This window comes from Danio aesculapii, chromosome 15 (genome assembly GCF_903798145.1).
Source record: "Danio aesculapii chromosome 15, fDanAes4.1, whole genome shotgun sequence".
NCBI classification, from domain to species: Eukaryota; Metazoa; Chordata; class Actinopteri; order Cypriniformes; family Danionidae; genus Danio; species Danio aesculapii.
Window position 1 is genome coordinate 40,040,126 of NC_079449.1, and position 24,731 is coordinate 40,064,856.

A 24,731-nucleotide genomic window follows, 5' to 3' on the forward strand; every position below is an offset into this window, starting at 1 on the left:
ATGTGCTGTACAGCGTGCGTTGCCTACTGTATGTGCGTGCATTCCCTAAGCAACAAGTACAAACATTTCTGACGGTGTCCGTATGCCTCAAAGTTGTTTAGAATTAAATGTTTAGAGATGGTGTGGCACAATTCTAACCTATGTGTGGCTTTGATGTACCCCTTGATGCTTCTTATGTTTATGTCACAGCACCAGTGGCACCGAAATTAGGCACTGAAGTCCATATGCTGACTTGGTCCAGTGCACACCAGTTACATAGGTACCAGTGCCATAATGGCACAAGGTTTCGGTACCCAACCCTACTAGGCATATCTGCTAGTCAAAATGATGTAAATGCCTAGACTGGCATTTACACCATGGGTTTCCAATTGTCCTTTCAAACACAGTGCAAATGTTAAATTAAAACTATATCCTATAAAATGCACAGCTTATAATGTAATATACTTCAATATTAAGTGTCTGGTAATAGGAGTTTTTAAATACATTTTCAAGACTTTTATGATTTTTTTTCCTTTGTAGGTTCAGCTAATTAGGACAACAAGAGACTGCTAAACAATATTCCTTTTTGTTTTACAAGTGTCCCATGAAAACATCATAAACTTGTCTGAGATAAGGTAAAAACTATGAAACCTATTCAGTGGTTCTAAAATCATTCATGTAAATTTTATGAAATTTGACACATCACCCTCAATTTTAAAACCATTGAATTACTGAAATCTTTTGAAACAGTAATGACATAATGAAGCCCTGTTACTGTTATTACATGACCTTGTCAACTGCAAACCACTGCTTAAAAAATAAATCTAAATATTTCATGAACCAATTCTTCAAAAGCAGCCAACACTATCATGCAAGTAGGACTCACTTAAATGACAATTCTTTCAATTGCTGTTTGGTCTAGTTACACTAACAATTAGTGTATCCTCAGCTTTCCGATTCAACAAACGATTTGTTGGTAAGAAATACAATTGCTAGTATTTGAAGTTTTGTTTGGATGGTCTTGGTCCACAGGAGTACTCCAGAGGCCACATAAAGAGGGCTTGTATCTATCACCATTTTATGAGCCTACACATGAGATAGATAGCTCACCTCTTTGGGCTACTTTGGTTTAACTCAATGGTGGTGTAGATACTTTTTTATTACTTGAATCACTGTAGATCTGTGCCTTTGCTGGTCTAGTTAATGCTTTTGTTCTGTCCTTGAAGGCAACCCTAATTTGCTAAGAACTTCAGGATTTTCTTAAGGTTGATTAAGTTTTGTTGAAAACAGGCTTGGTGGTTCATTTTGCTGTGGTGACCCCTGATAAATCAGGGACTAAGCTGAAGGAAAATAATTGAATGAAGATCTAAAAATCTTGTTTAATGTTTCAAATTTTTAATTACCTTATTTTATTTGCATGGATGTAGATATTGTGGACTAATCTGCCAAATGTTACTGGGATGCATACTTGCCAACACTCCCATTTTACCTGGGAGTCTCCGGTATATTACACCCATCTCCTTCCACACTCCCATTTTGTTATTTCTTCCGGAAAACAACCATAATTGCACCTCCCACCCAACACTCCACCACCTAGCCCAGGGGTGTCCAAACTCAGTCCTGGAGAGCCGGTGTGGTGGAGAGTTTAGCTCCAACCCTAATCAAACACACCTGAAACAGCTAAACAAGCTCTTACTTCATATACTAGAAACCTCCTGGGAGGTGTGTTGAAGTTGGAGGTCAAGTTTGAGCTAAACTTTGCACTACACTGGCCCTCCAGAATCGAGTTTGGACACCCCTGATCTAGCCTGTCCCACGCCCACTCCACCTCCCAAGGGGCCAACTTTGGTAAAGTATCTTATCACCGATCACGAAAACCAGTCCATGTTACAGTTATTAACACCACATACACAGCCGTCTCCCCCCAATGCCCCCCCCCTTCTTTTTTTACTTTTTACTCAGACCACTTACACCACCACCATCAACAAACCCTTCACTCCACCCCACCCCTTTGATCTCTCATAAATTCGGAGACAAAACCTGCTTCATTGAAAAAAAAAATGCCTTTGACTACAACACACAACTAAATGTTTGACTTTCTCCAACACTGGATGAATATCGACTGCCAAGATCAATAGAAAAGCACATAAACTCTGTTTCAAATTAAATTCCATTTTCCTCCTACTTCCTGTGGGTGGTAAAAGTGCAATGTTAATTGCAACAGGCAAATAGCACAGACTTTTGTGAATGAGGTGCCTTCTATAATAAGCATTATCCACAGGCCTTTATTGAAAGGGGGCGTGTTTACATTGAGGAACATTACAGTTACCTCGTTTAAATATGCTGTGGAGTTATTACAGCACATTTAGCACTTGATTAAACTGGATTGTGGGTGGTTCATGATTGAAACTGAGGTTTTGAGTTAAAAAATGATATGGAATAGTGGCCATCTTCTCAAAGAATTCCCTTCTGTGCCACAAACGCAAGACAAAATTTTTCTACTGTACCTTAGTAGCTGTACAATTAATCAACAACATTGACCATAAACTGTGCAAAACCCAGTGGTGGCATGTAACATAGGTTTTCGGTAAACCCGGGAAGCATGTAGAGTGGATTTAGCTCATAATGGATATTCCTCGAGCCAATTTATCAAAGGTTCTAGGTTTGGTTTCTCACAGGCAGAAGCTATGTAAATGCATACCAGGCTCCTTTGGGAGATAAGAGGGGGCCGAACGGCACATTGTTTATTGGGAGTTTTGTTCAACATAAATCATCCAGCTGCAAAGACAGAGAAGATAACTCACCTTTCACTTTGTTTTTTGTCGCCGCCTCTGAGAGCATGAAATGGAGAAGAGACATGGAGGAATGGGGATGAAGGGAGGGAAAAAAGGAGAGAATTAAAAAGGCTTGAAAGCCTGAAATCATCAGCATATACTCCAAGTCTACCATTAATAAAGTAACAGTTCACCGTCAACTTGTACACTTCTCATCATAAAAATGGCTGTGAAAAACATGATTAACAGTATCTTTGGATTTTGACTGTACTCCGATTCTTTAGTTTTTCTCATCAGTTAAGTATATTAAAATTGTATGTTATTTAACGTCAACATATTTCATGTTACTGCTTTTTTAAGCACTTTTGGAAAAGCACATTGAGATAATCTTTAGTTCATCATATAACTTTCTAATCACCAACTGGTTTTGATGGGATTTTTGTCTATATTACAAAACTACAATAGATTAAATGTTTACTATATTTTAATATTAAAATTCTGGCAATCATTGATATTAGTTTTTCACCATCATTTTTTTAAACATATTGGTTTTACAGTTTGAGAAAAACAAATGGAAATGTTTTCTCATCAACTGAAGCTTTTAAACTTCCAAAAATACCCAGTAGCCTACAACCTATGCACAAAAAGTCTTGTGAAATCATTTTACTTCTAACACAATTCACCTTTATGCTCTTATGTTCACTTTGAACTAAGAGCGGAGTGATGCTCTTTATTCCTTAAATTGTTCATTTAAGTCAGATATTTTTTGTTTTCCAAATGATATGAATAATAGGACTTTGTACTCAGCCAATCTTCAAAGGTCCCTTTGGAAGTAAAATGTTAAGTTTAATCTGAGATGCAGATTGTGCAAAATGTCTGCGTTCCAATGAATGTGTTCCATGAAACAGTTTTGTTAAGCCCCTACTCCAGGAATGTTGCTAGATCAGATATGGTTGTGGCCGGAAGTTAACGAAAATGATTTATATTATCTATTCAATTTCTCATTAACTGTATTTTATTAACATATACCCCTCTCCAACCCTAAACCAAACCATCACAGTAACATAAAAAACAGTAGTTATACCAAGTATTATTTATGTTACTTAATTAAATGATCAAATAAATTGTATTAAACGTCTACCCCTACCCTAACCCTTAACCCAACACAGTATTGTAAAAATATTAATTATTGTTATGCAGTTTCATAAAAAATGCTGCTATATTGATGTGCATATCGCACTTCCGGCCAGCTGTGTGGCCTATCTAAACTCTACCCTACTTCAAGGCTATCCAATCCTGGTCCAGGAGGGCCACTATCTTGCAAATTTGAGCTTTAACACATTAGCTTAGAAGTTTCATGTAAGTCTGAAGAACTACTGTAGCTGAGAAGGTTCATGTGCGTTTAATTAGGGTTGGAGCTAGAATTTGCAGGACAGGTTCAGGGACACATTTGGACAACATTAACACTTCTACCATACTTCATTGGTTTTAAAGAGATTAGAGCACAGTGGTGAGTCTTTCAGAATAGAACAAAATAGTTCGTCTGGTTCACAAAACAAGTCGGAGGGTTGTGTTTGTCACAAAACAGTGAGAAAAAACTGCATGCAGATGGCAATATTTTTCACATGGATACACAAAAGTGACCAAAAAAAAACCTAAATGTATATTATGTAGGCCAGTATCGGGTTATGTTTGTGGACATATACTGTATGACCCTGGATCACAAATAAGTATTTTCAAATTGAGATCTGAAAGCTGAATAAAGTAGTTTTTAGTTGATATATGGTTTGTTAGAACAATATTTGGCTGAGTTTACAGCCTGATCTCACGAGAAAACTTAAGTATTTTACGTTTTGACAGTTTAGTGGCTAATTTCATTTCAGTTGTACGAAATTGTATGATTTTAAAAAGGAGGCGTGGCACCTAACCCCACCCCTAAACCCAACCGTCATTGGCGGATGAGCAAATAGTACTAAATTATACGAATTAGATCGTACGAATTTGTACGAATTAGCCATTAAATCAAAAAGTTACGAATTGCCGTGAGATTGTGTTGGAGTTTAAATGGTATATGAGGGCTCTAAAATATTAAGTAAAGCACCTTTGAAGATGTCCAAATAATTTTTTTAAGAGTTCACGCTTAGCTGATGACTGAATATAAGATTGTTTGGCATGCTGTCCCAAGAGAGAGCCATGAGCTCAAAAGATCCTCGAGCCCTGGGCTCTCCCCCTACAATTTGCAGGGTGAGAGGGGAGATCGAGCTCAGGTAGATCTTGCAAACTTCCCCACTTTTTTGTGACTAATGATGAGTTGTTTTATGATGGAAAATACTGTTGGCTTGGAACTTGACTATGGTGCCAATTTGGTTTAGTAAATTTACTTTTGCCGCATGTCTTTGGTTGGTGGAAGGAAACCGGGTAACCTGGGGAAAATCCACACGAGCATGGGGAAGAAAAAGAGCACACCCAATCTAGGAAAAAAAAGGGGGGGAGGGATAGGGGAGGAACGCTGGATTCTTCAAGATGAAGATGACTGTGGTATGAAGACTTTGGTTATTTACAGTGACTTAGGAATCATCTCATTGGAGAATCATGTATTAGCTAAAGCGGGTCCAGCCGTGGTTAATCATAAGCACGTGATCATCTCGAAATTAATTTATAAATAACCTTCACTTAGCTATGCATATTACTAACCAATAATTGAGTTTTGATATATTTACAAAATGTCTTCACAAAACATTATCTTTATTTATATTATATATTACATAGCTTCAAATGGTTTTTGGTATAAAAGAAAAATCTATCAATTAGTATATTTCACCAAAATGCAACTTGTGCTTCAGGGTCACAAATGGTCCTGTAATATGACATCACTGTTGAGTTGGTTGTCAAGTATTCAAATATGCCTATAGACAAGAAATATGCATGCTTGTACTATCATTTGCACAGAAATAATAACTATATTATTATACGACTTGTACTTTCCCAAAGTTTGTATTTTGTTGTGTAAATGAAACCCACTGAAAAATCAGTCAGGTAGCCAGTCACTGTAGGGGAGAAAATTCAATGAATAAGGACTTTTTCCTTAGACAAAACCGTAGTGTGACTTGGAATATATGAATTGGAACCTTGAACTCAGTCTACATTCATTTAAGCTGCAAGAAAATAAGCGTCTAGAACACTGTTCAATCTCCTTTTGTGGTCCACAGAGGAAAGAAAGTCTGAAATGAAAGAATGTTCATTTTTAGTCGAACTATCCCTTCAATGCCTAGTGCATTTACAGGTAAATTACTACCACTTCTTCTCTTTGTTCAGAGTTTAAAGTTTGCTCATGTTTGAATGCATAAGCTTAATACTTTCATTATGCCTGACCTTCTGCTTTGCAAGCCGCCTGCCATAAACACTGTCTTGATGAGGAGCGTAACGGACATATTTTATAGCATGCGCCATCTGTATAGACTTCTTTACTGGCCCAGCTGAATAATAATCATATACAACCTTTCATTGTCAATATGCATTTTGAACATGCGAGATGAGCTGAGACTAAGAACCGAGATGACTTTGCACCGATTTTTTATTATATTTTTTTGCTGCGTGATGGAAAATGACAGAAAAATCCCCATGAATGCATTTGCGTTTCTCGACTTTGAATGTTTTACATTGAAGGCGCTGAATAATTTACTGGGAACACTTTTTCTGGCAACTTTTCTGACTTTGACAGCACATAGGGTGAAAAGTTCACCTTATTCGAATGTGACAAGACAAGTCCGAGGCAGAAGATGCCTGACAAAAATGCACTGTAAATACATTCAGCACTACTCTGAAGAAAGCTTAAGAGTTGTTTAGTGAAGGCAACAATGGGTAGACTCTGTCTAAGGGAGCCAACTCAACTTTATCTCAATCAAAGACATGCACATTTTTAGGAACCTTCAAGTTGATTTTTGACAACTCAGGAGTTTGGAGTACTCAGTAATGCTTAAAAATAATTCAAATACAAACATATATACTGTAAATATATAAGCTTATTTTGAAAAGTGATTTAAAACTATTAGGCAATAGTGGATCTTTTGAAAAACAGTTCTTAAAGGGCAACTATGATGAAAATCATCTTTTGGAAGCTGTTTAGACAGAACTGTGTGTAGGAATAGTGTCCACAGTCATACTGGAGTGATATAAAGACAGTAAGTCTCTTTTTTAAAATTTCCTGATGTTAAAATAGGATCCGAATCCGTCCTGAGGAAATGGAACTCAAAGTTCTTACTGTAGTATTTCTCACAAACGTTATGTGAGATCTGCTTTCTTCATGTCTGTCACTGTGCTGTTTTTCTGATGCAGCAGTAGATTGAGGCACACTCAGACAGGCACGTGGGAACGGTGAGTGGGGAGAACTAGCTCATTTGCATTAAAGGCACAGGCAACGAAAACAGCTACAATGTGTTCAGAGCAGAAAATTCCAATATTCTAAAAGGTATAATAAACAATCTGATGGGTGTTTTGTGTTGAAACTTTACAGACACATTCTGGAGACACAAAAGACTTATCTTAAATCTTGAAAAAAGAAGTAAAATAGGTGTCTTTTAAAGCAACACTATGCAAGTTTCTCCCCTTGTGGGGATAAGTCCAATTTCCTGTTAGCCAAACCTGTCAACATTGGGATGTGAAAATAAGGGATATGCCCACCATAATAAGGGATATCCAAAAAAAATTATTATTATTATTTACAAAAGAAGAAATAAATAGTATACATTAGCAGCAAATAAATTAGCAAACAGTTCAGCTTATTAAAATGAATAGCTATTATAAAAAAATAGAATCAAGTTATCAAATCTCATTAATCTTTTTTTCACTGCATAACTTACACATTCGGATTAAAGAGCAACAAATGAATCTCATTTATTTAGAATTTTCGTTTGATTGCATTAAATAACAGAGGTGTCACTTTAAAAATGCACACATCTAACATAATGAAAACATTTAATTACTTTCCTAATTTTTATGCTCATTTAGGACAAAATTAGTTGTGTTTGAAGAAAAAACCCACCAAGATCGACATCTTGAAACAGCATCTATTTATCACTATGGAGCGCATCAGCTGACAGTCACGCACTGCTATATGACTGCTTTAAAAGATTGCGTAAGAGGGGCGATGGCTTCTGTAATAAAAAAGAAAAGGGAATCTAGCTGTTTTTATATTTATTTCAAAGTGTTTTCATGCCTAAATAAAACGAAAGCACAGAACAGACTCACATTTAAGAGCAAGGGGCGGCCCCTGGTGGTTCGGCGGTATCGGAATCGGAATCGGTTTTATTGCCAAGTGTGCTTCACACACACAAGAAATTTGTTTTGGCTACAGAAGCTTCCAGTGTACATAAGTGACATGTGACAACACAAAATAATCTGAAAAAATAAAATAATAATAATAAAAAATGATGAACATTAAACAGATGCGGTTAGTGAAGAAACCTGGATGTTGAGTTGTATGTACAGATTGTTATAAATATACAGGTTATAAGGTGCTGTGTAAAAGTGCGAATGTAGATAGTATTGCATTGTATATTGATATAAGGTGCTGTGTACAAGTGCGTATGAGAAAGTATTGCACATATTTATTGCACAGTAGGGGAATATTTAACTGTTCATAAGGTAGACAGCCTGAGGAAAGAAACTTTTATGGATTGCATATAGGGAGGATTGGCTCTTTAATGTTAGAGAAAGACTGAAAATACGGGTGAAATATGGGTAAATACCTTTACGGAATGATAGCGGGATAGAACTGTACAATACGGGAGAATCCTGGGAAAAATGGGAGGGTTGACAGGTATGCCTGTTAGCATTGCTGTAAAACTGTTGCTGTTCTTCCCAACTGGCAAAGCAACTCATGTCCATTTATTAACTAAACTGACAGAACCAGTGTAAACTGATACCTTGTTGGGAAACTATGTCTACCCACCACAAATATCAACACAAGACAGCCAGATGCCTCTTTAAAATCACCATGAAATTAAAATGTGTTCTTTTTATTTTGCATTTATTTTGCATTTTACAAGCTACGAATCTGTGCACTTCATTATTTTGTACAAATTCATCTGCCCACACACCCTTTTATCAAGAACCATAACCTATCCTACCCCTTGAAATGACTTTTCTTCACTTCTGGAATGCATTTTAGGGAGTGGCTATAAGGTTATGCCTCTGCCCTGCTTTTGTCCATTCATCAATCTTTCATTTTGTTAGCAAAGGCCATCTTCAAATGATCAAATCAATCCTCAAACAGTGAAATCATATTCCACCCTACATTTCAAGGCCATTTCAACTGGCACTGTGCCACCACCTTAAGGGTGTACTAGCATTGAATTATTTGCTACAATGCACTTATTATGCACATACACATTCTTAAACTGTACGTCTATTTTAAAGATTATCTAACATCTTTATTTATTTTTAATTACTTAAATTACTCTTAAACCTATCCATACCACCAAACTTGTCCTGAACTCTACTCGAATCTCACCCAGGCCCAGCTCCACGGGGGGTGGGGGGGGTTTGGCAGGTTGGGCCTGGCCCACCCAATCAGGAGCTTGACCCCGCTCTGGCCCCACATAATAACAAAAATTTTTTTTGTGATTTTTTGCGTTTCAGATCTGAGAAATAAGCATACATACGATGTGACAGTGAGCTTTAAAAACATGTTTTGGCAAACCAGACTCATTTATAATCTTGATTAAAGTATTCCGTTTTATTAATTTTAAACCATTCAAGCTGCATTACATGAAAAAAAAACCTAATTCGGCATAGAGCGCAGATTTCTGTGCGCATCACGCGTCTCAGCGCGCATTATCAAACACACTTCCCTTTTATGTAATTTCATGTAGGTAATTCATACAATAGAAAGTCTTAAAGAACACAAACAGTTCAGCAGCACTGAGTAGGATAATTGGGAGATGTATTGCGCCCGCTAAAACAGCATAGCATTTTTCTACCAGAAAGAGCAAATATTAAGTTTGCTATCTGTGAACAATGCACAGAAATCACAGGCAGTTTCAGTAGTGAAGTTCGTGCAAAGTGCAACGTACAAAATTCAAACACATGTGACCAATATCGTATGACAATATCGACATGTATAAACAATTTCGAGATGTTAGTAACTGAACTTATTTCAAGATCACTGATTCCATTGATTGAATAAGACAGCCGTGTAAAGTGCTGTCGATTGTCAAGTTTTTCCCTTTTTAAATCTCTCAAATTATTATTTGTGATCTCCCTCAGTTATTGGACTTTTTAGCTGACAAGGGAAAAACGTCAAAAACATGTACACACTAGATATCTTAAACCAGGGGTGTCCAAACTACGGCCTGCAGGTCACCTGCGGCCCACAAACAGTTTTGTGGCGGCCCGCGAGGCTTTTTACAAACAGAATACAATAGAATCTTGCCCGCTATACAAAAACGTAATTCAATAAATAACCACCGGGTGTCCCTATGACATGCCTTCAATTAGGCAGCAGTTCCTGTTATGAAGTAAAACGAACCGAACAAACTGAAGGAAACAATTGATAATCACGTTTTGGCGAGCCATGGCACAACCAAGAAAAAGGAAAATCAAGAGTAAGTGCAGGAAATTTCAGTCACATTCAGGCAAAGAATATTTCTTCACAGAGGTCTGCCCTCTCAACTCAACCACAGCAGTTTTTTCATGCTAATAATGTGCAAGAAAATTCTATGCTGGTTAGTTGTGAGGTAACGTTAGCTCAGCTAATCGCACAACACAGAAAAAAAATTTTTTTAGCCCACCTGGAATGTCCCATGGCCCACCCCAACATGGGCCGGGCCTGATCTTACCTCACAATACAATAAATACATTGATAATAAGTATTATTTTCATGGAATTGTCCAGTAGTTAAGGTCACTTAATAAAATGTGGGACAATAATTGCATATGATTTAAAAACTGACAAATACATATTTTGTGAATGATCTATTGTAACAATACTCCAAAGTCATTGTGGTTTTGAATCAAAAACCTTACACTGCCACCAGTTTCATGTTACTGGCAACATAATCTCCTTGATCCTTGCAAATAACAGTTCTCAGGCCTGAAACCCCATATTACTCAAACTGCTGTGAATTGGCATGTCGGCCTAGAGTTTAACGAAGAAGTCATTGTTTTTCACACTCGTTAATCTCTCTCATTCTTCCACCCCCGACCCCCCTGCCTACATGGAAGTTATTAATCTCTGACTCGCCGCACAGTGTCAGAATCTAATAGTGTTGACAAAGTCAGACTCCATGATAAGATTCTCCTTGCTGTAAGCGGAGAATGTTTGCCAAATCCTGAGAGGAATACCAATGGATGCAAGGATCCACTAAAGAGCAAATGCTCTTAATCGAACTCTATTTGCTCGCACCCCCCACACACACACCTTTTGGGTTGTTTATGGGAATTAGTGTGAGCGGCAAAATAAAAGAACACCAAAAACGACATTTCAACAAAGAGGACAAATGGTATATACTGCTAACAAAGACAGATTCAGAAGCTGCTGTGTGTGAACGTGAATTATTAATGGTCTGGTTTGACATCTCACCTCAATCAAAGAAACATGAATTAGCAAATAGCAGTTTATTGGATTTCTGTTCACTGCGCAACACTGCAGGGAATTATCGAAACTCCTAAATCAGACTTTAATAATAATAATAATAATAAAGCATGATATTCTGCATTAAATGAAGCCTGTTTTCGTACCAATGTTGTGACTTTCATTTTAACTGCTCTGCAATCTTGCATTTGTTGCAATAATGTCACTATAAGAAATAATGTTACATTTTAAAAAAGCCATTTCTATGCACTTATAATGGTGTAATTCATTCAAGAGGGTTTATAAACAGAAGCTTGAATAAGTCACTGGGTTTATCGACATCGCCAGCGTCATGACAACGCATCTGCAAAAAGTGTACATAATGTCAGATGTGATTTATCACACTAGTCTTATGCCAACACATTGGAAAACATTGAATTCTTATGGCTATACCTTTTAAGCAATATATACTTTTATGCTGATAGCCAACATTTTGCTTTAAATGGCTATTAACAATACACCTGTATGCAGATGATACAATAATATATACACATTCCTTAAACCAAGCTGCACAGTATTTACAGAACGTATTTCAAGTATTACAGTGTATGTTGCAGGATTTAAAATTGGTTTTAAAGGGCACCTATGGTGAAAAATCTACTTTTAAAGCTGTTTGGACAGACATGTGTGTAGATGTAGTGTATAGACCGTCATATTGGGGTGATATAAAAACACCCAGTCCTTTTTTTTTCAAATTTAATAACATAAAAACGGTGGACCAATTGGAGCGGTTTACAGATCGACCACAGCTTGACGTAGGAGTGCGGTCCCCCCGCCCACCGAATTGATTGACCGCTGCATGTATTAACATGTCCCGGTAGTCATGTGTATAATCATATCAGCAAAACCAGACGTGCGCAGAGCAACCGGGAATAAAAGGTTTGTTCAGTTCGCTAGGATCATCATTACAGCGATTTAGCTTAGCTTTACTTCATCAGCACAGCTGCGTGTCAGAACAATTATAAAGGAAGATGCTTCAATCCCAGTTTGTGGACAATAAATCAGGTTTATTTTATACATTAACATAACAGATATTCATACAGCAGTGAGGATTAACCTGTATCCTGTCACATATGCGTGCAAACAGAGTTCGAAGCTAAACGCGCGCGCTGTCTCTCTCTCGCTGTGTGTATGTGGGTGTCTGCGCTATTGGTGTGTGTCTGCTCTATGTGTGTGTGTGTGTGTGTGTGTGTGTGTGTGTGCGTGTCCTAGCTGTGTGTGCACGTGAACTTTGTAACGACTTTGTGTGTGACTCATGGTTGCAACTCAAAAAAACTGCATCAAATACTGATTGGTAAAGTTCTTACTGTAGTATTTCTCTCAAACGAGAGATCTGCTTCCTGAGGTAGCCGAGGGCGGCGACTGAGGCATGTTGCCAACAGGCACGTAGGAATGGTGGGCGGGGAGGACTAGCCTTAAAGGCCCAGTACAAAAAAACAGCACCCAAGTTTTACCGGCTAAAATACAGACACTTCAGACAGCTATAACAAATGCTCTGATGGTTATTTTGAGCTCAAACTTTACAGACACATTCTGGGGACACAAAAGACTTATATTAAATCTGAAAAAAGGGGTAACCTAGGTGCCCTTTAAATTAAAAAAATACTAAATATATGATTTTTAGCCGTGGCCACACTAAGGTAACAGACCAGACAATTACATCTTTGAACGGTGTTCAAATAGAAAGAGTTAGCTCCTACAAATATCTAGGTATTTGGATTGATGAGAGATTAGCCTTTGATATACACATTGACAAGTTATTGAAAAAGCTTAGGCCAAAATTAGGATTCTTATACCGGTCAAAAAATTTTTTCCTTATAAGACCCATAAGAAATTAGTAGAGAGTACATTTTTGTCTGTAATTGATTATAGTGATCATCTTTATATGCATGCTGCCGCTACTCAGAAAATTAGATTCTGTTTATCATGCAGCAATACGCTTCATCACAGGCGCAGACTCATAGACACATCATTGTATTTTGTATGAATCCTTAGACTGGTTATCTTTATATCAAAAGAGAAAACTACATTTGTACTTATTTATTTTAAAGGCTCTCTTAGATAAATTACCATCCTATCTTTCTAATTTGTTAACATTTCACATAAATAACCAACACACTAGATCTGGTTCCTGTATTCGTTTAACAGTCCCAAGGTTATTGTCAGAACTTGGCAAATGTGCTTTTTCCTTTTATGCTCCTAGGGCTTGGAATGACCTGCAAAATCAGCTCAATCTTGACACACTTCAGAGTACTTTTAAACATCTTCTGTACAACGTCTTAAAGGATACTTGTAATTGTTTTCTATGATCTGATCTTTTTATGAATGGTGATTTTGTAATTTTGTGGTGTTGTTTTTGTGATTTTATGTGAAACTTTATGTGTTGCCTGCCATCTTGACCAGGCCTCATTGGAAGAAGAGACAGTGCTGTCTCAATGTGATCTCCTGGCTAAATAAAGGAAATAATAATAATAATAATAATAATAATAATAAAAACACATACAGTTAAAGTCAAATGAATAGCTCTCCTGTGATTTTATTTTATTTTTTCAAATATTGTCCAAATGACGTTTAACAGAGCAAGGATTTTTTTCACAGTATATTCAATAATATATTTTCTTCAGGAGAAAGTCTTATTTGTTTTATTTCAGCTAGAATAAAAGCAGTTTTTTTGTAAAAAAAAAAAAAAAAAAAAAACATTTTAAGGGCTGTCTCATCCCTGTTTGAACACAGTAGGAATTTGGTTCGCATTGCCGGCAATAAGTCAGACTTGCATGATGGACTCCGGCAGGGTTGCCCTTTGTCACCAATTCTGTTCATAATCCAGCCTTGGGCTGGAGGGGGTCCGGTTCTATGACCACAGGAGTTCATCTCTGTTATTTGCAGACGATGTTGTTCTGTTGACTTCATCAAACATGGACCTTCAGCATGCACTGAGACGGTGTGCTGCCAAGTGTTACATGGCTGGGATGGGAATCAGCACCTCCAAGTCCGAGGCCATGGTGCTCCAATGGAAAAAGGTGGTTTGCCATCTCCATGAAAGTCATTACCTCAGGTGGAGGAGTTCAAGTATCTTGGGGTTTTGTTCACGTGTGAGGGAAGGATCAAAGGTGAATTGACAGGCGGATTAAAGAAGGAAATAGATCCTAGTGAGGATAGATCCTGGTAAAGAAGGAACTGAGCTGAAAGGCAAAGGTCTTGAATTACCGGTCAGTCTACTTTCCTACTCTTGCATATGGTCATGAGCTTTGGGTCATGACCAAAAGGACAAGATCTCGGATACAACCGGCTGAAATAAGTTTCCTTGGCAGGGCGCACCCTTATACATATGGGTGAGGAGCTCTGTCACTCGGGAGGAGCTCAGAGTAAAACTGCTGCTCTCCCACATCAAAAGAAGTCAGCTGAGGTGGCTCGGGCATCTGTTTCGGATGCCTCCTGGAGGCCTACCTAGGGAGGTGTTCCAGGCTTGTCCCACTGAGAGGTGGCCTCGGGGAAGACCCAGGACATGCTAGAGGGACTATGTTCTCAGCTTGCCTTGAAACCCCTTGGGATACCCCCGGGGGAGCTGGAGGAAGTGTCTGGAGAGAGGGAGTCTGGGGTTCTCTCCTAAGACTGCTGCCCTTGCAACCCGGCCCCGGAAAAGCGAATGAAAATTACATTTTAAGGTGAATATTATAAGCCCCCTGAAGCCAGAATTTATTTTTCGATTGTTTACAGAACAAACCACTGTTATACAATGATTTGCCTAATTACTCCCTACTTGCCTAATTAACCTAGTTAAGCCTTTAAATTGACTTTCAGTTAAAAACTAGTTTCTTGAAAATCATCTAGTAAAATAGTATGTACTGCCATCATGGCAAATGTATAAGAAATCAGTTATTTGAAAATAGTTGTTAAAACTATTATGTTTATGTCATGATCAGTGGGTGAAGAAAGGAGCGAGAACTCAAATGCAGTAAATAATGGATTTTGATTAAATATAAAAATGAAAACTACAACCACCACAAGATAAAAAAACATAACTAAAAGACAAACTAGACTAGACTAGACTAGACAAGACAAAACTAGACTAGACTGGGCTGGCCAGCAAGACTGGAAAGAAACAGGACATAACTTGGGACAGACAACGAACTGGCACAGGAGAGCAGACATTAGGAGACTGTAAAGGAGAAATAATTAATTAACAAACAGGTGAACAGGATTAACTAATAATGGGTTAACAGGGAGGATGGGTCGAGACAATAGACAGGAGAGTGCATGGTACAATGTGCTCACGAAAAAACAGGACTAGAACACGCAGCCAATAGGTGCGTTCGACTTGAACCACGGCTGCAGCAGGTGATCAACGAGATTAGCCAAGCACAGGCGGGGGCGGAGTTAAAAATGGAGCCATCAAGCTATACACTTCGGGGCTCAAAGATGCTGAAATCACGATGACGATCACATGACATGATCAACTATTTATTTATTTATTGCAACAACAACAACAGATTTACAGTATAAATAAACAGAGTACAGTCTACAAACTGTAGTTAATTTTCAAAAATAGGGATTCATAAATGAAATGTCATGCAGCCTATATAACAAAGGTATGAGAGAAATAAAGGGGAAAAGAGAGCACATAAAAATACATATCAACAAATAGGCCTATTAAAGAAAGCAGTAAGCACAAAATCAGGGGTATATATTTTGCGTGGATGGAGGGGACCACCAATATACACCAATTATTGAAATGTCCCCACCAATAATTTAATTCACTTAAAAAATTCACGTTGTCATTATTAACCTAGACATAAAGAAAGGGTTAAATCACGAATGAACATTGTGATTAGCTGTGCCTTTCCCTGCTGTCATGTGAGAGGCTGTAGCTGTGTTCAGATGTAACAGCACCAAAATTGCACAGGGGAATAAGTCACAAACGCAAGTGCACTACTCTATGTCTATACATCTTATTCTCTTTTGAAAATGTTTCTGATAATGATGAGAGTTACAAAATGATAAGTTATCTTCAATATTTTAGTATCAGCGCTTTAATGGTCATGTAACCCCTTTTTACACCAGCATCTCCAGCATGAGAAGCATCCACACTAACAAGAATACTAAAGCTAATAGTCGCTAGTGCTCCTCTTGAGGCTGGAAGAGTGAGGTTTACTTGCACAGCTCTTGCTAGCTGGCTTCTGATACATTCACTCCCACTAAACCTCATTCCCATCCAGGTCATGGCACCAATTTTCTCCCTCCAGTTCTCCTTGGCCTACTCCGGGTGGGATTTGAACCTCCAAATCCAACATGAGAAGTATTCACAAACAAGCGTGCTAAACGCAGTCACTAGTGAGCTTCTTGAGGCCAGAGGAGTGAGGTTTACAGCTCTAACTAGCTGGCCTCCATTACACCCCTAAACCCCACTTCCCATGAAGGTCATGACAACAATGTACAGCGTTATGCCAAAGTTTCTTAAAGATCCTAATAGTTTTCATGCTTCAGGAAAGTGGTTTTCGAAATGTGCGTGCACGAGCAACATCGGACGATATTTTCGATAAAGCTTATCTATTAATATATCTTTGCAGAGCATGTTAAAATTGTTACGTTCCGTAATATTTGTTTAATTTTTATAATGCAGCGTTTTCCTTTCCTCAGTTTCCTGGTTTATTTGTTTGCAGATTGCAGTCATCTATTTCAAATCTATGGCTGGCTGGCTGTAGTGGACCAGGAGGAGAGACTGGGGAGACGACACATCTCAGTTGACCTGCTCCAATCCCAGACACAGTGGCTTGTGCACTACTACTACTACTCCTACTACTATTATTACTACTACCCCCAACACCACTACTACTACTACTACTACTACTACTCCTACTATTATTACTACTACTACTACACTACTACTACTACTACTACTATTATTACTACTACCACCACTACTACTACTACTACAACTACTACTACTACTACTACTAATAATAATAATAATAACGTGAATGATTAGTTTATGTATGGTTCTGAGTAAGGTGTGGGTGTCTTTTGTTAATTTAAACCTATTTCTCCTGCTTTTGGTGGGTAGACAGGGAGAAAGGGAAATACAGTAATTTGTATTTTTATTTCTTTAATTACGTTTAGGAAAAGTTAGTTTGCATTTAAATTAGCTATTGTTTTTTTTTATTTTATTTTTTTTATTTCTGGACTCCCATATCATGAGGTATTATTTTTATTTTTGTATTATGTTCTTTAAAATTTATTCTAGTTATTTTTTGTTTTGTTTTTCTGATTAAAAAATAAATAAATAAACAAAAAGATTGCCTGACGGTGATTAACTTTTTGATCTAGAATGTGTTGTCTGATAATTCTGGGTTTGGAGCTGTTTAACTTAAAATAATCACCCCTCTTTTCGTCACTTGTTCATTCCTATTTAACCCCTAGGTTTTTTTAACCCCTAGGAATGCAACAAAATTGAACAGTTTGAGAGACATTCTCTATACATAAAGCTGAAATATGTAGCCTTCCAGTAAAATGTATATATATATATATATATATATATATATATATATATATATATATATATATATATATATATATATATATATATACTGTATATATATATATATATATATATATATATATATATATATATATATATATATATATATATATATATATATATATATATATATATAAAACATTCTCTTGTAGTTTAATGGAGAGGTTTTTTTGACACATTTTTAACCATAACTAGTATTCATCCTAAAATGGATTTTAAAGACTTAACAAGGTAACTTTGAAGGGAAGATTAGAAAAGTTATTGGATAACATAGGTTAGTTCTGTAGACACTAAAAAAAACTCTTAAATGGGCTAATAATATAGACCATTCAAGGCAAAAAGTTTGACAAAAAGATTGTTTTAGATCATTTTCACTTGATTTTAGCTAAATTTAATGCATGTAATTTCTATAAACACTTAGACTGCAGTTCTGCACAAGAAGTTTGGCCAGAGGAGAAATGGACCTGAAAAATGTCCCCTCTTGGCTTCACGTCCCCTATAACGACACCAAGGTCCCTTCTTAAAAAGGTAGCCAAATGCGCGTACACACACACACGCACATTGGGGTACTGGTATGATTGGGGGAGTGAATGTGTTCTACCTTCAAAACCCACAACTGAAGTGCCCTTGAACAAGACACCTCCCAATTGCTCTGCTGGTGATGCAGCAAATGGCCGCCCACTGCTCTGGGTGATTGCCAACAGTGTGTGTCCACTACTCTCTGCTCCTAATGTGTGTGCACTAACGCAGATGGGTTAAATACAGATGAAAATCTCTGAGTATGGGTTACCATACTTGGACGTCACATCACTTATTCTGACCTGCACCTATTCAAATATTAAAATATCAATATAAAAATATTAAATGTTGCCGTATTGTAAATGATTTATAACCTCTTGCTGACTAATCGTTGTGGACCTAGTGGTTTGAAAAAACAGTGACAATGTTAAAGTTTATTAGTGCAGCTTTTGGACATAGGCCTTAAAATAGACCTCAGCTTTGTATGCTAATTTCTTTCCTCTGGATCTTAGGGGAAAATCGACACTGACAAGTTTTCCGTGAGCCTCACCTGCCTATACAAATGAATCTAGCACTATGGCAATTAGCTGGATTTTACTGGTGGAGGTTCCTGCCTCTGGGGTGCATCTGTGGTGGGCCTTAGTAACCGCTGCATCTCTTTCAGCCATTCGTGGAGACTGCAATCCCTTCTCACACGTTCATCCCTTTCTCTCTCTCCATAGCTTTTTCTGGCAGGGCCTATTTCTGATACCTGCCCGTGGGCGATGTGAAAAGAAGGGGGAGTCAGTCCCCACGGTGATTAGTCTAACCAACCATGAGAAAGGGTTTGTCCTCCAAAGCAGAGAGAACGAGGCCCTCCAGTGAGCTCGCCAGGCGGCCGAAGGAATCATACCTCACATTTCCAAACAGTGAGAGTCCCGCGGGCACTATGGCTGCAACTGACCCCACGTCAAAGCGTAACCCATCATTCTCAGGCCAGAGGAATTAAAAAATGTATAAAAGAATCCATCAGACAAACGCAATATAGCTTGTCATGAAGTTTTGATTCCCTGCTGCCATGATGACATATTTGTATATTGCCATAATGGTCAAGGGCTTTCAATTTAAACGTATTTTCCAAACATTTTTGATTGCTTTACATAGAATTGACTAGCTGTCATGAATATGGTAGAAGCTCATATGAACTGGAAGTTGCTGAGACTTTTAATTGAGTATGTTGATGTAATTCCAACTAAACTAAATAACTAAATGTCGTGTAATGGGTGGGGCTTTCTTTTGTCCCATCATTCACTTGAAGCAAACTAACGGTAAACAGGACATGGTCTAGTTTAACATATCTTAGTATACAAATAACTAAGGATGAAAATAGATGTTTAGAAAATTTCCAAATGATTATCAAAAAAAAAAAAAAAAAAACAGAAAGAAGATTAAAAAGTAATTGCAGGCTTCAAAGAAACTTAACCCTTAAAGGCAGAACACTGCTTACTAAGACAGATGGCTTATATCGTTTAGCTATGCTGCTCAGTCTTTTTTGTGGTTAAGCCCACATGCAAAACTATTAATAAGGTCCTAACAATTTTTTATGGAAAAATAAAACTCATTATATATATATATATATATATATATATATATATATATATATATATATATATATATATATATATAATGTCATAATTAATATAATAAGGGTGGCTTGAATTTTATTGATTTCGATTCACTTAACAATACATTTAAAATTACTAAACCAACTTCTATTAGGAATGTTTTCCCTCAACTTGTTTTTTCTTTTTTTTTTTTTTTTGCAGATTGGTGGTCTTTCTTCTCCCTTTCTTCTAATGTGTAATTATGATATTTCCAAACTCCCAATTAAACTTTCTCATTTTCATCAACAGGTATTCTTAGCATGGGCAATAAATAAATAAATAAATAAACTACACTGTAAAACCTGATTCACATTCACTAAGTTTATACACCTGCATCAATGTAGTTCATGTAGTATATACAGTATTAATGTTTTAATGGATAGCTATTGGTCACTGTTACGCGCTTGTGTTGTTTGTGCCGTTGTCTGCTTTCATTTTCTCAGGTTCCGGTCATTGGTCAATTCACTTTTCAATCATTCCCTTCCCTCTAATTTTACTCTTACATCATGTCCAATAGGTCAAGACTACTCATCAGTCCCTCTTTTTTCTGTTGTACGTCTGCTGTGTTATTGGGTTGCATTAAGAAAAACAACCCTGTGTTCATGTTATCCGTACGCCATTCGTATCATATCATTCTACTTCTAAATTTCGTTCATTTACGATGTTTAAAGCGGACAGGTAAGTAAGTCACATGACATCCTTGCAGGCACAGGACGTCAACATGATGTCATATTGACGTTGTACCCCAACATACCCCAAAGTCTTGGGGACGTTGGATTTTGTATGGAAATGAAAACATTAAGCCGATGTCAATGTCCAACGTCCAACCTAAAGTCAACCTCTAATCATGTTACACCTTAACAGTGTGTGGGCGTTACCACTATGACATCTATCAGACATTGGATTTTGGTCACTTTCCATGACAACCTAAAATCAACCAAATATCAATGTAATTTGACGCCATTATTGGACATCAAAATAACGTTTTCCTTAGACGCTAACTAGACATAAATTTTGGTAACAAGACGTCACGACCTAAATCTAATCTAATAATAACATCTTATAATGTTGTGTGCCTACTGGGATACATTTTGCAACACGTAGGACTACTCTTGTGTTTAGTACATTAGGTTAGGGGCGAGCGCCACCCCTTGTACGTTTAGATAAATAGAAACTTCACTTAGTTTCAAAAACATTCACTTTGAAACTTTTTTCTCGGTTTCCAGAACACATGAAACTTTTCCATTTCTACAGTAGTTGAAGACGTTGTTGTGTAAACGTGTCCTAAAGATGGCCCTCATAAGCAGAGCTGTCCTGCCTGTATTCTATGCCTCAAAACTTTCTGCAGTGTTGCAAGATTTTGAAGCTTTCCCTGGAGAAACGACCTGCGAGTGCAACTGAAATCAGCAGTCGGCGAGTGCCCACTTAGTCTCCACAGCCCTGATAAGAGCCAGAGTCTGAGGAGAGGAAGATAGAAAACACTCCATATGCTCCATTAGGATGTTACAAATACTTGAATGAGCGCTTGAAGCTCCTGTGTGTACAGTATGTATCAGTCGATTTTTTTTTTTCTGTAGCAAAACCTGATTCAACACAAATAAAGAATTTTATTTAGTCAGAAGATTTTTATTCTTACGTCAGTATGAATCAATTTAAATAGCAAATAATTGAATAAAATAACATTTTAAGAAATTGAATGTCATTTAATTTTTGAGTTTTTATTAGTACACTGAAAGGTGCCACTGGTTATTTTAGTTACACATATTAAATACAAGTAAACTTCGGCTTAGTCCCTTTATTAGTCAGGGGTCGCCACAGTGGAATAAACGGCAACTTATCCAGCATGTGTTTTACGTAACAGATGCCCTTTCAGCTGCAACCCATCACTGGGAAACCCCCATACACACTCATTCACACACATACACAATGGCCAATTTAGTTTATTCAATTCACCTATAGCACATGCCTTTGGACTTGTGGTGGAAATTGGAGCACCCGGAGGAAACCCACGCCAATACGTGGAGAACACACAAATTCCACACAGAAATGCCAACTGGCCCTGCCGAAGCTCGAACCAGCGACCTTCTTGCTTTGAGGAGACAGCACTACCCACTGCGCCATTGCACCACCATATAAGTAAACTGTCTACTCTTAATGTTTTGAGTAAAACAAAAACAAGATATTTCAAAGTCAGCTGCTGTCCATTTCTTCTGATCATCCTTGAGATGGTTCAACACCATCATTTGAGTCCAGCTGTGTTTGATTAATACTGATTGGACATGATTAGAAAAGCCACACACCTGTTTATATAAACCCTTACAGCTCACAATGCATGATAGAGCAAATGAGAATCATGAAGTCATAGGAACTGCCTGAAGAGCTCAGAGACAGAAATGTGGCAAGGCACAGATCTAGCCAAAGTTACAAAAAAATGTCTGCTGCACTTAAAGTTTCTAAGAGCACAGTGGCCTCTATAATCCTTTAATGGTATGAGGCAGATTTGGCCAGGATTTTTAACAACCACAGAGAGGCAGGACCTCGGTTTAACGTCTCATCCGAAAGACAGCGCTCACTGAGCAGTATAGAGTTGCCCGTCGCTATACTGGGGCATTAGGACCCACACAGACCACAGGTTGGGCGCCCCTTTGTGGTCTCAATAACAGCACTTCCGGCAGCAACCTAGCTTTCCCATGTGGTCTCCCATCCAGGTACCGACCGGGCGCAGCTCTGCTTAGCTTCAGTAGGTGACCATGTGAGAGTTGAAGATAGCTAGCTGCCAGCATCCTAAGCAGTATGTGTGGGGAAAACCACGCACTGCTCATCACCTGTCCAAAAGTCCCAACAGTGAAACATTTTGGTGGCAGCATCATGCTGTGGGTTTTTATTTTAGCTGCAGGGACAGGATGACTGGTTGCAATCAAGGGAATGATGAATGTGGCCCAGAACAGGCATATCCTGGATGAAAACCTTCTCCAGAGTGTTCAGGATCTCAGAATGGGCTTACTTTCGAACAAGACAATGACCCTAAGCACACAGCTAAAATAACTAAGCAGTGGTTTCACAACAATTCCATGACTGTTCTAGAATGACCCAACCAGATCCTTGACTTGAGCATCTCTGCAGAGACTTAAAATGTCTGTTTACCAACCAACCTGATAGAACTGGAGAGGATCTGCAAGGAGGAATAGCAGAGAATCCCCAAATCCAGGTGTGAAAATAGAATAGTTAGGACCATGTGATGTCAACAATTCTGTGTTTTTCTGTCAATATGGGGTGCTGTGTGTACATTGAGGAAAGAAAATAAACTTAAATGATTTTAGCAAATGGTTGCAATATAACAAAGAGTGAAATATGGGGGGTGAAATGAATACTTTCGGTACCCAATAGGGTTGGGACATGTCAACCAATTTGGCATATGATGTCTAACATGAAACAATGTGATTGGACCACGGCAGTCGTCTTAGGCAACGATTGATTAATTATTTATGAATAATTAGTTAATTCATAACGAATTAATTATGTGTAGCCTAATGTTATAACTACCTGACCTGCATGGTCTTTGTTTTACCCATAAGTAATCTAATCATAAAAATATATATAAGTTACACACAAATTTCCACCTGTCAATCACTTTTTTTCCACATAGGCAGAGTGAGCTGTGTCGTTATAATAGCGTTGAGATACTTTGTTGGTAAAAAAACCACGGTGCACAACCAACAGCAACCAATCAACATTATCTGAGGGTTTTGCTAAAATTACTAAGTACAAGCATGAAAGTGAAAGGTTATAGCAGAGTATTGACGCTGTGACACGTTACCTGATAGATTCAAAAGATCGAAGAGTCATCAATCATCATAGAGACACGATTAACTAAATAAACTGTTTAACAACTAGTGAGATGTGATCCAGCGGTACCTCCTTGACAAACTGTCTGACGTGCACTGCTCTCTGGGGTTTTGTGCTCAAAGCACCCTCTGATTGCCTGGAGCTCAGACGTGCGCATATGCGGCTGCAGCGCATGCCAGAGTGTGTATATGTGTGTGTGGTAACGTGATGTGCGTTTTCAGCAGTGTAGTGTGGATGGAGAGTTGTTCAGAAATTTGTTTTCATTCTAAAATGCCATTTTAAAACTAAGACTGATCAGTGTAAACAGGGCTGTGTGTGTTTTTCGCGAGCGGGTTGCTGCTGCGATGGGGGCAGGGAGGAGGATTGCGATGCCGGCTCAGCATTGTGATGTCTATTGGCCATGGACAATGGCATCGTCTATCGACCCAACCCTAGTACCCAATATATACTATATAGTACACACTATATGCACATTTTGATCAAATACAATTGAATTCAAGTTATTTATAAGATAACTTATACACTGTATGACAAAAAGTAATGACAAATGTTTTTTTTACTTTAATTGTAATGTTTTAACAATGTTTTAAGATATATACAAAATTTTTACTTATGTTCAGTCAGTTTGATTGACGTAAGTTGAGAAAAGTTAATTTGATTCAACTAATATGTATAAAAGCAGCAATGTCTTTTTATTACTATTATTTTATTGTTTACAGTGTAGCAACAATGAATAATAATACAATGATGCTGCTGTTTTTGACCCCGAATGACTTTCTTTGTGTGAATAAAAAATGGGTAAAC

The 24,731-nt window shown here is 37.7% G+C and overlaps 1 protein-coding gene across 6 annotated transcripts in view; it reads right to left on the reverse strand.

Annotated features, from left to right (window-relative positions):
- cadm2b (cell adhesion molecule 2b) overlaps positions 1-24,731 on the reverse strand; it is a 473,989-nt gene that overhangs the window by 162,485 nt on the left and 286,773 nt on the right. For 5 of the 6 annotated variants that reach the window (XM_056473677.1, XM_056473681.1, XM_056473676.1 and 2 more), the window contains exon 2: positions 2,784-2,810. In XM_056473677.1, the coding sequence (XP_056329652.1) occupies positions 2,784-2,810 (27 nt within the window). Of the gene's footprint in view, positions 1-2,783; positions 2,821-24,731 lie in introns of those variants that run through there. The other variant, XM_056473678.1, reaches the window with a different exon arrangement.